The following is a 17428-nucleotide window of genomic DNA, read 5'->3' on the forward strand; positions in this document are numbered from 1 at the left end:
GAGGCCTGAAAAGAGTCTGTGGTCACACCAGCCTGGGATCCTGTTCCAACCCTATTGCTTACTGCTGTGTGACTTTGGGAAGCTTGCTGAATTTTTCTGAGTCTTCACTTTCTTGTTTGTAATATTAGGATAATAACAACATCCTACTTGAGATTTTTGGTTGATTCAAGGAGATGAAAAATGTATATTTTCTGTCCAGTCTGTGAGGTTATTTGTAACCTTGCTTATCTACTCATTCTGAGAGGATTTGGAGCTGGAAAAGGAGGTATACTGTCCTCTGATAGGAAGCTTAGGTTTCCTGAAAAGAAAATTTTTTTCCTGGTCCCTTTTTTGAGTTTGTTTGTTTGTTTTTTCCTATAGGAATAATACATTTTGGGGGGTAAAAACTCAGAAAATACTATAAACAAAAAGCAAAAATAATAACCATGCTGAATCTTAACAATTGTATTATTTTGCAAATTGTCTATTAATTGCATTGCCCATTTTTGAATTTTTATGAGACTGACATGCTACCTACTGTGCTAACAAGGCATCTGCCTATTTTTGAATTGTTAAAAACTCCCCCCCATAATGATTAGGTAATGGGGACATTGGCCCTTAATATCATTTATATTGCAAATATTTTTCTCAGGGTTATTGTTGCTGTTTTCTTAATTTTGGTTATAGTGGTTCGAGATGTACAGAAGATTGAAATTTTATTATCCAACCATATCAATCTTTTTCTTATTTGTTTTATGTATAGAAGGACCCGTGCCATCATGAGCTTATAAAAATACTAATCTACACTGTTTTGTATATCTTTCCTGATTTTATTTCTTTGCACTTGATTTTCTTTCACTTTGGAGTGTGGTATGATGCTCAGCTCTCATTTATTTTCTTCCAAATGGCTAGGCTGTTATCCTTACATCATTTACTGTGTAACCATCTTCTCTCCTCTCATTGGATTTGTTGCTTTGATTTTTACTTTTTACTTTTGTGTCTCTGTGGATTTTTCTTCATTGACTGATTATTCCTGAGCCAAATTAAATTATTTAATTATACGTAGCTTTAACACAAATTTTACCATTTATTTAAGTCAGAGTCTATCATTATTTTTCATTTCTAAAATGTCCTTGGCTAATCTCATCCATTTTTCCTATTAGAGATACTTTAAAATTATTTTCTCACTATCCCCTTCTCCTCACAACATTAAAAAAAAAAACACATGATGGTTTTGATTGGAATTGTCATCAACATTATAGCGGTATTTGTGGAGAATGAATGTTTTTATGATACTAAACCATTAAATCTTCTTGTTCAGGAATGTAGTAGGTTATTCCTTTTATTCAAAGCTTTTTTCTTTCTGGCTTTGATTTAGGTTCTTTTTTTAACACTTCTAAATGCATTGGCTACTCAATCCCAAACATTCTCAATAATATGTATCCCTATGGCCTTCTATTTTTTTGGAGTTTGGTAAAATTTATTATTTTATTTAAGTGGTTTACATTTCTTTTCTAATTAAACTTTAAGTTTAATTTTTTTATTGCTATTGTAATTGTGCTCATTATTTTTAAACCTATTGCAGTTGGTAGTTATATATTACTATTGTTATCAGTCTAATTTAAGTTTCCCATGAATTACATTTTTTTCCCTAGGATATTCTTTTGAGTTTTTAAGTGAAGCAATGTTTACTCTCAAAACACTTTATTTTTAAAAAATTCAGGAGTTCCCATTGTGGCTCAGTGGATTAAGAATCTGATATATTGTCCATGAAGATGTGGTTTCGATCCCTGGCCTTGCTCAGTGGGTTAAGGAGCCGGTGTTGCTGTGAACTGTGTTGTAAGTTGCAAATGGGGGTCAGATCCCACATTGCTGTGGCTGTGTGTGCAGGCCTTCCACTGCAGCTGGGGTCTAGTCCCTAGCCAGAGAACTTCCATATGCCACAAGTACGGCCTTAAAAAGAATAGAATATTCTGTGATTGGCCAATGGGGACCTGCTGTGTAGTACAGAGAACTCTACCCAATATTCTGTGATAATCTATGTGGGAAAAGAATATGAAGGAGAATGGATGTGTGTACATGTATAACTGAATCACTTCGTTGTACACTGGAAATAATCACAACATTGTAAATTAAATATACTTCAGTAAAACTTTAAAAAATGAAAAAAAAAATCAAGAGTTCTCCTGTGGTGCAGGAGGTTAAGGATCCAGCGTAGTCATTGCAGTGGCCTAGGTTGCTGCTGTGGTGCTGTGAAGTTACCCATGCCATGGGTGTGGTCCAAAAAATTAGAAAACAAACAAAAAACCAAACAAAATTCAAACTTGAAAGAAAAATAAAGTGAATACTTGTATATTTTCCACTTACATTTAGCAATTATTAATATTTTGTCTCATTTTCATTTCCTCTCTTTCCTTTCCTCATTTCTTTCCTCCTAACCACACACACACACTCATACACGCACTCACACACACGTACACGTGTGCACCCTTTTTTGTTGCTGTGGTTTTGCTGAACTATTTGAAAGACAGTTGCAGATATAGTATACTCTAACCTAGGAGTTAGCAAACTATTTTCTCTAAAGGACCAGATAATCAATATTTTAGGCTTTGTGGGTATTACTGTCTCTGTCACAACTATTCCACCAGGCCACTGTAGCACAAAAGCAGCCACACACAGTATGTAAACAAATGGGTGTGGCTTGGTCCAACAAAGCTTTTAAATAATACACATCAGCCAGATTTGACCTGGGAGCCTTAGTTTGCTGCCTCCTGATCAAACCTTAATCCTTCAGCCTGAATCTCCCAAGAAAAAGGACATTTCCTGTTTTAGCTACAATAATCATTATCACACTGATTGAAATGAACAGTAATTCCATAATAGCAATCAAATCCAGTCCATAGTGGAGAGATATTTAGTTTGTACTACTGAATTTTTTTTATACATGTGGCCACATCCGCAGCATATGAAAGTTCCTGGCCCAGGGATCAAACCAGAGCTGTTGCAGAAACAACACTGAGTAGTTATGATGAAGCCACAGAGGAAGTGCATATTGTTTTGCATATGATTTAAATAATCTGCTGAGGAAGAAAATCAGTGCTTTTTTGGTTGTTGTTAGTGCCTGAGACATGCAGAAGCTCCTGGGCAAGGGATCAAACTTGTGCCACAGAAATGACAAAGCCAGATCCTTAACCTTCCAGGCCACCAGGGAACTCCCAGGAAGACCAAGTCTTTTTATTTATCTCCAACAGTGACAGTCACCTGTTCCCATCTCTGCGGGGAGCTGGGGTCCTAGGGCTCAGCTCCCAGGGAGATTATGAGGGATTGAATTCCCAGGAGAGATCTTGTGGTTGATGTTATCCTCGAGAACCTCAGTGATAGAGGGATGTAAATTGTGGGATGCTCTGTGTCAGGTTCATGGAGGGATCAGTAAAGCCATGTGGCCAGGCCCCCAGCTTCACTGAAGGACCCAAATACAGGCTTTTGGTGTTATTTCCAAAGAAGGGTATTGCTCTTATGTGTTTGTTTTAAAAATTAATTTCCTAAGTGTGGAAAATGTGTTTAATACACATAGTAACCCTGGTGGGGATGTCTGCATTTTGAGGAAACTCAGATATTCGAGTAGCATCTACAAGGCCCTGGAGGGGCTCATTAAGAAACATCAGGTCAGACTCTGGCATTGGATGGTCCATGTTTATGAGCTGGGATATTTTTTGTCAGAGCTGTCTGTCCATGGGCTGCTCTTCTACTGTGATGGGCTCTTCATCACAGGATATGGTTAAGGATAGGCTAAAACAGTATCTCAAAAGGTCTCTGTGGTGGATTGAAGATGGCTGGTGGTGGATTCTTGGCCTCTCCTCCCTTTGAGGGGTGGGGTCTGTTTCCCCTGCTCTGAGTGTCCTTTAGCCTTGGGGCTAGCTTTGGTCTATACTACAGTAGAAATGACTGTAACTTCTGAGGATGGGCTGTAAAGGATTTGCAACTTTGCCCCGTGACAATGCTCACTTTTGGAAGCTGCCTCATGACAAGCCCTGCACCTCAGCTCCCAGGCTGCAAGGACACCAGGCTAGTCAAACAGAGAGAGGTTACAGGGAGGAGCACAGAGGGACCAGGCATGTGAGTGACACCTTTGTGGTTCTTCCAGTCAGTGACCTCAGCCAAGTGACTCACCTCAGCTGACACAAGGTGGAGCGGAGGGGCCACCCAGCCAAGCCTGTCCTGAATCAGTAATCTACAGAGTCACAAACTCATAAAACGGTTGTGTTTTAAGCCACAAAATTTTCTGATAGTTTTGTTATTACTTAGCAATAAATAACTGCAACAGCTTTGCCAAAGGGATTTATGCATCAGGTTAGAGTTTGGTTTACATAATTGCTATTGTGTGTCTCAACACCAAGATTCTAACATAATGTGAGTCTTGCACACAGCAACGCACCAACCACATTCATCTAATTTAATACTTTTTTATTCCCCCTTGACAACCCAAGTGCATGTTGTTTGGGGGAGGATGGTGATGGAAGTAGTAAACTCTCTGCTCTGATAAAGCTTCCAGGGTGCCCAGGGAAAGACAATTCTATGAGCAGCCCTCATCCCCAACCATGCCTGGGAGAAAATAGAGGGCAATGGTCCCTCCAAGAGTCCTGGCACGAGCCAAGACAGGAAAAGGAAAGGATTCCTGTGGTTATAAGTGGTGGGAAAACCATTTTCTCTAGAAAATTGTAGCCTTTATCTGAGTTTCTTTTGGATAAGGCTGGTATCAGCCAGACGACATGGTGTGGTTTACTATTTCTCTGCTGGGGGCAGAGAAGAATGCACATGATGGGTGGAACAAGACATAAACCTGTAAAGGTAGGCTGTGGAGCCCTTGGGTGCTACGAGAAGGAGGTGGATTGTTCTCTGTGAGGATCCAGAAAGGCCTGGATGAGTCAAGTTTTATGAGGATCACTGGTGCTGTTGGTGTGATTTCAGTATTTAGGAGTGGGGAGAGGCCAGTTAAGAGATCATTGCAATGGTCAAGGTGGGAAATGAAGGTCTGGACAGAGTCTGTGACTACGGAGAGATAGAAGGAGATGGATGTAGAGAAACAGTGGTGGTGAAATCAACAAGGCTTGGCATCAATTAGATGCCGGGATGAGGGAAAGCAGAGGGCAAAGCATCTGAGCCCCAGGCTGAGGGTGGGCACCCTCCTCTTGCCATGGGGAGCTGGGAAGGAATGCAGACTTAGAGGAAAGAGAATGTGCTTGGAATAGCTGTGCGGAGGGGTTTTGTTTTTGTTTTTCCCACCTAGAAAGGGGAGAAGGTTAGGGGCTGGAGAAGAGGAGAGAAACTGGATGAGAAGCCTGGTGGTGGAGGGAGGTTGGCTAGGCTCACTCTGGGCAGCCTGTGTTGAGAATGTAGGCAGGTTCTTCGAATTCTCCTGGTCACATGGAATTCTTTTTAGAAAATGGGGTGGGGAGGGAGAACCCCAGAACCCTATGTAGGGTTGTAGAGGGAACTTCAAGACAGAGGATACAGTCATCTGGAAACCTGTATTTATTTATTTATTTATTTATCTTGTTGTTGTTGTTGTTGTTGCTATTTCTTGGGCCGCTCCCGCGGCATATGGAGGTTCCCAAGCCAGGGGTTGAATCGGAGCTGTAGCCACCGGCCTACGCCAGAGCCACAGCAACGCGGGATCCGAGCCGCGTCTGCAACCTACACCACAGCTCGCGGCAACGCCGGATCATTAACCACTGCGCCACGACGGGAACTCCTGGAAACCTGTATTTAAAAACCATTCTGTTGTAGCTGGCATCATTTGAATGCAATTTACATGTATAAAGAAGTTTTTTTTTTTTTGGCTTTGTTTTGTTTGTTTGTTTGTTTGTTTGTTTTAAGAAAAAAGATCATGAGGCCAGACAAAATTTGCTTTTTTTCTGGCTTTTTGTTTTTTTCTCCTTTAAGGCTGGAGTTCATTTTGGCCACCTGGTGACATCCCCCACAACTGGAGAAACCATTGCTGCTTTATTCCCAAGCAGGTTATGAGTGGTGGGAAAACCATTTTCTCTAGAAAATTTTAGCCTTTATCTGAGTTTCTCCTGGATAAGGCTGGTATCAGCCAGATGACATAGTGTGGTTTACTATTTCCCTGTCATGTATCATCACAAACCCTCTCTTCATCAATTCGTTAATTCACTCACTCTCTGGTCAGTGTTTATGGAGCACTTACTATATGCCAGGCCCTGTGCTGGGAACTGGTGATGGAGGACAGATGGGGACACAGGCTTGGCCCCGCCCTTTGAGAGTACGTCATCCCACAAGGCATGACAGTGTCCCTGAGGCCAGGCTAAAAACAAAAATGATTATGCCGGAGTTCCCGTTGTGGCCCAGTGGTTAAAGAATCTGACTGGGAACCATGAGGTTGCGGGTTAGATCCCTGGCCTTGCTCAGTGGGTTGAGGATCTGGTGTTGCCTTGAGCTGTGGTGTAGGTCACAGATACGGCTCAGATCCCATGTTGCTGTGGCTCTGGCGTAGGCTGGTGGCTGCAGCTCCGTTTCGACCCCTAGCCTGGGAACCTCCATATGCCGTGGGAGCGGCCCAAGAAATAGCAAAAAGACCAAAAAAAAAAAAAAAAAAACCAAAAAAAAAACCAAACCCAAAAACGATTATGCTTCCAGCAAAAGCATCTGTCTCCCTGACATTTTCCCTTGGGGTGAGGTGCACTGGGCCTCTGTGGGCTCCTGTGGTGTGCTGTTACGGAAGGGTTATCAGGAGAAGGGTAATTGAATAAGCTGGACAGCTCAGAGGGCTTTGGGCTTGCCAGAAAAAGGCAATCGACTCCTAAAGTGGAAGGTGGGTGTCTGTCTATCTGCCATTTGGCTGCATTGGCCTTTGGCTGCTAGACCTGAGAAAGACGGCCTCTTCTTCAGTGCTCACGGAAGGGTCCAAGGGTTCTGAAAGTAGCAACAACAGTGAGGGTTTTCAGGCAATGTCAGTTGTGAAGGTTGATCATTTTAGCCAGACCAGGGAGAGAAAGCTGCAGTATTCTTTATCGTAGTTGCAAATGTTTTCTTTTGTCATCCCCCCCATGTGAAGAAGAGCCTTGCCTTTGTCACAGGAAGTGACCAGTTATTTTCCTTTGAGATGGAAGATGATTCAGGTTTCTGTCTCCTAGGTGTTGTCCCGCTCTCAAGAGAAAAGCACTGAGTGAACAGTGGCACTGCCATCCGTTCACCTGTCTGTGTGTCTGTCTGTGTGTCTGTCTGTGTGTCTGTCTATCTACCTACCTATCTATCTATCTATCTATTTATCTATCTATCTATGTACTGGTAGTAGTTCTTTTCCATCTTTAATGAAGTGTATTTGGCAAGTAAAAATTGTATGTATTTTAGGGGTACAATGGGATATTCTGATGTACATAGACACTGTGAAATGATTATGCAGTCAAGATAATGAACATATCTATCACTCACCTAGTGACCTGTGTGTGTGTGTGTGGTGGGAATACTTAGGGTTTACTATGAACAAATTTCAAGTATACAATACAGTGCTATCGTTCATATACAGATTTAGTATATAGATGATAAATTCAATTGAAATTTTAAAAAGCCTAAATAAAAGTGTGAATGCTGAGCTCTAGAGATTTCTTGGGTAATTCCAAAAAGTAGCCTTCACTGACGTCAAAGATTCGAGTGATGATCTTGAATGAGAATGTTTTTTAAATGTACAGAAAGCTAATGATCTCACCTTTCAGAGGTGAAGCTGATACCCTGCATTTCTGTACATCATATTCAGTATGTCTCCCTGATAATATTCAGCAGTGTGCACTAATCTTGCTGTTGTGCACCTGTAGTCTCAGTCTTCTGTGACAGGGCACTTACTTGCCTTCTTTCCGGATATTCTGCCACTAACAAAGTCTGGACACAGTAGATAATCAGTAGATTATTGTGGAATGACTACATTAATCAACCCACTGTTTGATTAGAAATTGCTCCTCTCTTTTATCTCATCATGATCACTTGAGTCTATTTCATCTTTCCTTATTTGAAACTTTGTGTTTATAAAAGTTTGTAATTTTCAAAATCTGTTTCCATTTCTCTTAAAATTTCCAGTGCCTAATAAAAAAGAAAAAACAAAAAACAATACAGTGTTAACTTATAGTCCTCATGCTATACATTAGATCTCCAGAATGTATTCATCCTGGGCAACTGAAACTTTGTGCCTTTTCATCCAACACAGTTGTAGACAGAAGAGTAGTTTTTTTTTTTTTTTTAAATAATGATTTTTATTTTTTTCCATTGTAGCTGGTTTACAATGTCCTGTCAATTTTCTACTGTACAGCATGGTGACCCAGTTACACATACATATATACATTCTTTTTTTTCTCACATTATCATGCTCCCTCATAAGTGACCAGACATAGTTCCCAGTGCTACACAGCAGGATCTCATTGCTAATCCATTCCAAAGGCAATAGTCTGCACCTATTAATGCCCCCCCCTTAATGGCTGCACCTGTGGCATATGGAAGTTCTTGGGCTAGTGATCGAATCAGATCTGCAGATGCTGGCCTACACCACAGCCACAGCAATGCCAGATCAGAGCTGCATCTGCGACCTATGCTGCAGCTTTCTGCAACTCTGGATCCTTAACCCAACAAATGAGGCCAGAGATCAACCTACATGGATACTAGTTGGGTTCTTTACCCACTGAGCCACAAGGGGAACTCTGTATATTTTTAAAAAGTAGTATTTATGTATATACAATGGAATATTATTCCATCTTATAAAAGAAAGAAATCCTACCATTTGTGACAACAAGGATGAACTTGGAGGACACCATGCCAGGTGAAATAAGCTCAATACAGAAAGGCAAATGCTGCATGATCTCAAATATGAAATTGAATGAAGTTGAACTTGTAGTAGAGAGTAGAATGGTGCTTGTGGGGTTTGGGTGGGGGAAGTGGGCACTGCCCTTCACCTTGCTGCTTCATGTTGCCACAGCTGGTTGGAGTAGGAACATCACATTTAATTTGAGATGTTTACTCAAATGCCACTTATGCACTGTATGCCAGTCATGGCCCTTCTCCTGGGTGCTAAGTCTCCTTGTTATAGGCCAAATACATAAAATCACTTAAAATACATATGTTGTTGGAGTTCCCGTCATGGTGCAGCGGAAACGAATCTGACTAGGAACCACGAGATTGCGGGTTTGATCCCTGGCCTCGCTCAGTGGGTTAAGATCCGGTGTTGCCATGAGCTGTGGTGGAGGCCACAGATGCGGCTCGAATCTGGCGTTGCTGTGGCTGTGGCGTAGGCCGATGGCAACAGCTCTGATTCAACCCCTAGCCTGGGAAACTCCATATGCCACGGGTGCAGACCTAAAAAGACAAAAGACAAAAACAAACAAACAAACAAAAAACATATGTTGAAGTTCCAACCCCAGTATCTCAGAATATAACTATATTTGGAGATCAGGTCTTTAAAGAGGAGATTAAGTTAAAATGAGGTCTTTAGTCCTTATAAGAAGAGGAGATTTGGACCTAGACATGTGTGAAATGGAGGAAAGACCATGTGAAGACGCAGGAAGAAGATGGCCATCTACAAGCCAAGGAGAGAGGCCTCAGAATGAAATCAACCTGCTGACGCTTTGGTCTTGGACTTCTGGCCTCCAAAACTGAGATAATATGTATCCCTTGTTTAAGGCCCCTGGTCTATGGTCCTTTATTATGGCAGCCGGGTAAGCTAGTACACTCCTTATCCTTACAAGGAAGTAGGACTAGGGTGTTGAAGCCCCTCTGTCTCTGACGTGCCTTGCCTATCGGATTTTCCCTGAGATCTGCTCCTGCCTGGAAGACCCCCCCTGGCGGATGACAGATCTATAGTCCCTGGGTGGAAACTGTCTTAGTTGGTGTCCTGTGTATTGAGTGATGTGGTGACCACTCAGATTAGGGATTCCTGGGGGAAAAATGGGAAACCCACTGTGTAAACCATGGAGTGTTGGGCCCATGTGAAAAGTCATTTTTGTGCTGCTGAGATGCTAGTGACTGATGAAGGTGAAATACAGCTTTGGGGTAAAACTCAACTGATTCTGCTTAGGAGCCAGGCAGACGCTGGTTTCAATTTGCATCAGTCTTTAGCTCTCTGCCCTAGTATTTCCCATCTTAAAACCAACAGACTCACCCATCCACCCTCCCTTCGCGTTTCTATCTTAACCCCACTTTCCCCTCCAGCTGCCACTTCCTTTTTCTGCTCCTTTTTTACAGGAAATGTCTTGAAAGTGTTGTCTGTGGTCACTACCCCCCCCACCCCACCTTGAATGGCCGCCCGTCCACTCCCCTGGGGCAGCTGTTGGCAAGATCTCCCACACATCCTGTGACCACATCCTGCTGTCCCTTGTTGCTTCTCTGTCCTTATCTTTTGTGATGTCTCAGCAGCCCGCAGCTCAGTTTACCACTCCCTTTCACTTGAAATGGTTTCCTCTCCTGGCTTCCCCTGCAGACATCACCCCTTCTGGGTTTTATTTTACCCTTTGGTCTGCCTTCTCAGTCTCCTTTTCTGGCTCCAACTCTGTCTCTCAACTTTTAAATGGTGGGGCGCCCCCAAGACCCTGGCTGTTTTCTCTTGATCTGCATGCTTTCTCTCACTGATAACCTTAAGTCCATGGCTGAGAAACATCACCCCCATGAAAAGGATTTCTCAGTCAACATCTGCAGCCTGCACAGGCCCTCAAGCCCTGTAATCATGCATCCCACTGCCCACAGCTGACCTCTTGGATGTCAGATGGTGTCTCAAACTCATTAAAGATAGAATTTTGACTTTTTTCCTTCTAGCCGCAGTGGATAATTCTCTACTCAAACATGCCATCCCCCTTTCCAATGCTGGGGCCATGGCACCTGTGGCTCCCTCTCCCTGAGACTCAGGTCCTTGTTTTTGCCTGTTTCTCCCAGGCTACTTCATCCCCTGACCCTGACCAGAAGGAGACGGAAAGTTGAAAGGGCAGGTTGGGGCTTGATGTATCAGGCTGAGTGGAGAAATCAAATGAGGGGCAGTGGGAAACAGGGGGAGTAAGTAAAGTCTGAACTCTGAACAGTGGGGCCTGCAGCCAGAGTTACCTGTAGAATGTAAAGGGCTGGCAACTTTTTGGGTGTTGTGATTTTGTCTATTGCAAATTAACAATTTGAACTACATCAAATCAGTCTGTTAGCCTATTCCAGTGGCCCATAGGATCATCTCATGTGATCCTTTGATAAAAATATTATGCTAGCTAGTAGGATTCATCTGCTTGCTGGGCCGCCCTTCTGGAGCCATGGGCCCAGAATGGCTCCATAAATATGAATCCTGGAGCTCCTTGGGAGCACTTGGTTAACCCATTGCAAGGAGGAAAGGTTTTGAGAGCACCTCAAAGGGGAAAAACAGGCACTGAGGTTCATGCAGAACCTGGTCTGGACTTGGAGCATCTTACCTGGACCACACTGCTGCCCCTGCCATCCTGGGGGAACTTGCAGGGGAGAATTTGCAAAGAAGGCACCTCAGTGTATGAGTTTTCCATGAAGCCTGGCTTAGGCTATAGGGGACTGCTTGGTTGAGTCTAAGGGCTGTTCTCCCTACAGCCTGCCTCCCACACAGACTCCTGGAATGCTGGTGGACAGACACCACCCAGGTAGAATAGAGGAGACGGGAAATAATCTCAGAGAAATGACCTCCAGATACTTACACTTGAGGGTCCTCAATGAAATGGCTAGTCCCTCATCCAGTCTTCCTAGAGGGAAGCCTACCTCTCAAGGAAGCCCTATACATGCTCTGAGTCTCTGCTTCAGATACATATGTACTTTCTCCCTTGAGTGTAAGCAGTCAGGGAACATCAGACATCGGGGGAAAGCCTCCGACACAAATGACAGGCAACAAATAAAACTTGAAAGAAAACAAAAAAGCAAAAAATGAGGAAAGAGACCTAGATTAGAATATGGGGGAGAAAAGTCTCTAAAATCCTTAGAGATGAACTACTGTATTCATGAAACTGTACAGGATGCAATGCAATGAAGCAAAAAGGGAAACCAAAGAATAAGAAAGACAGTTTGGGAATTACAAATGCACCAGCAGAAAGAACAAATTCAGCAGAAGGTTTAGGGGATGAAGTCAGTGAAATCAACCAGGAAGTAGAACAAAAAGACAAGAGATGGAAAAATAAGAGAGAAATGATAAGGCACTTAGAGGGTTAGCTCAGGAAGTTCAGCCACTGATGCATAGTTCTAGAAAGAAAAAGCAAAATGAGAGAAATTATCACAAAAATCCTCTGAGATGTACTGAAATTCCAACTGAAAGCACCCTGTGTGCCTAACACAGTCAATGAGAGCAAATCTACACCAAGGCACATTTATTAAAAGGTTCAGAATTCAGATAAAGAGAAAAATTATGCCATATGCATATGAGAATCCAAGAGGCAGTACCAGGTGCTAGAAGACAAGGAAGTAAAGTCTTCCAAATTCTGCGGGAAGATGATTTTATTTTATTTTATTTTATTTTTATGGCCACACCTATGGCATATGGACATTCCCAGGCTAGGGGCTGAATCAGAGCTGCAGCTGAGGCCTATGCCACAGCCATAGCAACACCAGATATGAGCTGCATCTGCCACTTACACTGCAGCTTACAGCAATGCCGGATCCTTAACCCACTAAACGAGGCCAGAGATCAAACCCGTATCCTCAGAGAGACAACGTCAGGTCCTTAACCTGCTGAGCCACAACAGGGACTCCAGGAAGATGATTTTTAATAGAATCCTATGCTCAGTTAAATTAGCAGTTACATGGGAAGGTAGCATGTAGATATTTTCAGACGAAACTCAGAAAGTGTCTCTCTGTGCATCCTTTTCTGAGAGGTATTATGAGCTATGTTGCTGCAAAATGAAGTGCTCAAGAAAGAGTTCCCATTGTGGCGCAGCAGAAATGAGTCCAACCAGAAACCATGAGGTTGTGGGTTCGATCCCTGGCCTTGCTCACTGGGTTAAGGATCCGGTGTTGCCATGAGCTGTGGTGTAATCACATACATGGCTCCGATCCAGCATTGCTGTGGCTGTGGCATAGTCAAGCAGCTGTAGCTCCGATTAGACCTCTAGCCTGGGAACCTCCATATGCCTGGGTGCGGCCCTAGAAAGACAAAAGTCAAAAGCCAAAAAAAAAAAAAAAAAAAAAAAGTAAACATGGCAACTGATATGCAGGAGAGATGTGTCTAGGGGTGGGGTATCCCTTGGAAAAGACTGCTGCTGTACTATTTATTTAAATAGAAAGCACCTGGTTAAACAAAGAGAAAAGATTTACTGTAGATCTTAGGTTTGGCAAAATTCAATGCCCTATTTCAAGATAAACCGATTAGTAACTCAGGAAAAAAAAAAAAGACACCAAAAAACCAAAATATTCAAAAGAAAAAGACATCATCCTACTGTATTTTACTGAACTTCAGATGTCATTAATTGTAAAATCTATCATTATTTTAAGCAGAAAGGAAAAAAAAACCCTGTTGGCTATGAAAAAGGCAAATTGTAAGTTGTAAGACATATACATATTTTAGAGATATGAGAAAGTTAAAAAATGTAGTTCTTAGAATTGGTGGAAATGGCACCCTATTTGGCTTTGCAATGAACTACGTTTAGTTCGGCACCGATCTTTGATTTAACCACAAATTGTGATGTAAATCTACTGTAAAGGTGAGGAGAAGAAAAGTAGGGGAGTGTACCTGTGTGGGGAATATAAGTGCTAAATACTCATGTACTGAAAAAAAACAGTAGTAGTTAATGTCCAGAACTGATAAATTAAGAATTAGCAGCATTATTCAGACATGGATGTAACCAAGGGAAGCTAAAATAATTGAGAATGGTGGCCTCTGGGCACTAGATAGGGTAGGTTGGGGTTGAAGTGGTTTGGAGAATTGCTATTTTTTACAATAAGCCTTTGGTGTATAATGCGGGATTAACATGTGCGTGTGCGTGTTGCTTTGATGTAAACAAAGGTGGAGGAAAATACACACATACACATGCAGCATTTTTGGAGCTTGAAAGTGAGACAATAACTAGACATTTGGGCTCCCAAATCTGCTCTCTCTTTGAAATATCTTCTCCAGAAATAAGGTTATGATATAATCATAAACTGCTTAACTGGTCTTCAAGAAGACCAAGCACCCCTTTCCATGCCTACCTTCCCTGCCTGGAGTCTTATTATTGCAGAAAGTATTGCTTTAGAGTCTACAAATTGTTGCACACAGTTTAAGCCATTTGACTCTTAACTTGGCCTAATTAGGTGTGACAGTTTCATGTGCATAGAGAAAGAGACAGGAGTGGCCAGCCTTGGCCTACCTCTCCATGTGACAGCTCAACCCTGCCCCACTCATGACATGTTACTGTCACCTAACGTCTTTCTGTCCTCATGATATTTTAGAGGAAAGAGGAAGAAGAGAGGAAGCGGGGAGAAGAGCAAATTCGCCTCCAGGAAGAGCAGAGGGCAAAGGAACTCTACTGGACCCTGAAGCAGGCCCAGCTGCAGAGCCAAGCAAGTGAGAAGGAGGAGCGGGAGTGGGAAGAACAGTGTGAGTAGAGCTTGCTTCTCAGGGACTTGGAGGCCAGCCTGCCTTCCTCACCTACTTTCCTCCCACCTGTTCATTTGCTCAGTCATCATCAGCCCAGAAGCCTTTGTAGGGTCAACCATGTATGGGGTCTTGCTAAGGACCCAGGAGGTAAGGCCTCCATCCTCAAGGAGCTTGCTTGCTTGTTTGGAAAGATTTCTTATACTAAAGAATCAAAGCCAACATTTACTGAGTTACCAGTAATTTTCTGGCTCTGTTCTGGGCCCTGGGGATCCAGAGATGAAGGATCATGGTCCTTATCTCAGACGAATTCACCAGCTAGTCAGGAGGTAAACACCCTGGCCAAGGGGTTTGGGGGAAAACGTACATGTTCTTTTGGAATACAAGGTGGCTCTCCTGGTGGGGTTCCGGATGAGGAGCTCTAAAGTGAGGCTTGATGGTGGCATAGGAATAACAGAAAGGCTGCAGAGGGCACTTGGGATGGAGAACACATGCAGGGAGCCGAGAAGATGCAGGGACTCAAAAAAAGGACCTTGCCTGATGGCATAAAAACCTGAAGACAAGTTCCTAACCAAGGAAGGGAGCTCACCTGAACGGTACAAGCCGAAGGTGGGCTTCTGGTCAGGATAAAAGCTCACCTGAACAGTGCATGCCGAAGGTGGGCCTCTGGTCAGGATGAAAGCCTGCCTGCACAGTACAAGCCGAGCGCAGGCCTCAGGTTACACAGCTCTCATTTTGATGTTGATGGGGAAGAATTGGGGCTTTCCTGGGAAAACAATTTCCATGTTTGCACTGGAGAACATGGATTGTTTCTTGGGTGACCTAGACTTTCCTATTGTTTTATTTGTTATTCAGTTTTCCTCAGTCTTTCCTGATTATTTACTTATTATTCTTTTTTTTTTTTGTCTTTTGTCTTTTTGTCTTTTGTTGTTGTTGTTGTTGTTGTTGTTGCTATTTCTTGGGCCGCTCCCGCGGCATATGGAGGTTCCCAGGCTAGGGGTTGAATTGGAGCAGTAGCCACCGGCCTACGCCAGAGCCACAGCAACGCAGGATCCGAGCCGCGTCTGCAACCTACACCACAGCTCACGGCAACGCCAGATCGTTAACCCACTGAGCAAGGGCAGGGACCGAACCCGCAACCTCATGGTTCCTAGTGGGATTCGTTAACCACTGCGCCACAACGGGAACTCCTATTCTTATTTTCCATTCTTATTTTCCTGTGGTGATTTGTGATTTAACAAAGTTACAACAATAATATAATAAGAATTTCATCCTGGAGGACTTTCCCCTATTTAAATCCAACTTAGTTAAAACATAGTGTTTATCTATTAACTAGTTATATAGTAAACTTTAGAGTTAGGATTTTAATGTGGTTCATAAAAGTTAGACATATATTATCCAAGAAACCTAGCTGTGAGTTTTGTCCTTGATTTTAAAAGCTTTTAAGTGACAGCTAGTTTAGTTAAGTTGGTTTATATTTACTTACACTGTCTCCCTGCCATAACGCTTTGAAGATAAGCACCAGTCTACAAACAAGGTTTGTGAATGCCAAATTCTTGTACCTAATTTCCCCTAAATTGTACCCACTAAGTTTAGTTAAGATAGAGATCTTAAAACATGGTTAACTATTACATGGTATAGCTGCTATACCATGTATAGTTAACCAATGTACTTTTAACACTGTGATGTAATCTGTAGTGAAAAACTGTCTATATAATCAACCACTGTTGCCAATAAGTTTGAGCAGTCCAGTGCCCTGAAAGAAGGGACAAAGAGGCTGTCTCTGTATTTGTACATTCACTAACACTGTCCATCTTCTTTGGGAAAGTGTACACTCCCTGGCTGCTGGAGCTGGCCTCTGACAAACACAGAATGTGTCCAGGTGTGGTGACAAAGGAATGTGATGTGCTTAGGAGGTTAGAGCTATACAGGGTGGCTCTTAGGCTTGGGGAATATCAGGGGTGGTGAGAAGTTAGGTGGGAAAGAGAGGGAGGAAAGAGGTTTGAAGGCTGGAGTTTTAATATGTACAGAGACTTGCTTTAATCAGGTATGGTAAGACATGCAGATATGGAAATGACTATCTTGCAGGAAGTTTTTACTCACAGATTTCTAGAAATGGAGAGAGTGGCATGTCACTCTGGGCCACATGGGGATGCACCAGGGTGAGTCAAAGGCAGAGGGAGCTAAGGGAAAAAGTGGAGGAGAGCCATATTGTGGTTTCTTTGGGAAAGGTAAGGCAAGGCAGGGTAAATAGGCTTAGAATTGGTTAGTTTGAATAATTTCAGCAGGCTCTGGGGTACAGGGACTGTCTCTAGTTCTCTGATACCTGGTCCTGGGGTTGAGTTCAGCAGATCTCTCAAGGATCAGTAAGGTCCCCAATGTCAACACTTCAAAAAATATGGAAAATAAAAAGCCATGATTAGTATGAGTGGACAGTGAGAAACTTCTAAAGGTGAGTGACATGATGCAGACTGGGCTTGGAGAGAGAGAGGAGGAGGCTGATGGAGTGGTTCACTTTAGAGATGATTGGAACGAGGGCCACAGCGGGGAGAGCAGAGATGTCAGGTGCCTTCTGCTGGCCAGCATTGTGGTCCCCAGCACTTCTTAACTGTATGCCAGATTCATTAAACTGACTTTAAAAAATTGAGATATAATTCAGATATAAAATTCATTCTTTTGAAGTGTGCAGTTCAGTGGTTTCTAGTATACTCACAAAGTTGTGTAACTATCATCACTATCTAATTCTAGAACATTTTCATCACCAGAAAAAGAAACTCTGGGCCCATTGGCAGTTACTTCTTTCCCCAACACATCTGGGAAACAACTAATCTAATTTATGTCTCTTTGGACTTGCCTATTATGGACATTTCATAAAAATAGAATCATATATTATGT

At 42.7% G+C, this 17428-nt stretch overlaps 1 protein-coding gene across 2 annotated transcripts in view; it reads left to right on the forward strand.

The window, feature by feature from the left end:
- Positions 1 to 17428, forward strand: part of SH2D4B (SH2 domain containing 4B) — an 89193-nt gene that overhangs the window by 26911 nt on the left and 44854 nt on the right. For both annotated transcript variants that reach the window (XM_021072860.1, XM_005671149.3), the window contains exon 4: positions 14389 to 14536. In XM_021072860.1, coding sequence (XP_020928519.1) covers positions 14389 to 14536 — 148 coding nt within the window. The remainder of the gene's footprint in view (positions 1 to 14388; positions 14537 to 17428) is intronic.

The sequence above is a fragment of the Sus scrofa genome, chromosome 14 (assembly GCF_000003025.6).
Source record: "Sus scrofa isolate TJ Tabasco breed Duroc chromosome 14, Sscrofa11.1, whole genome shotgun sequence".
In the NCBI taxonomy this organism is placed as follows: domain Eukaryota; kingdom Metazoa; phylum Chordata; class Mammalia; order Artiodactyla; family Suidae; genus Sus; species Sus scrofa.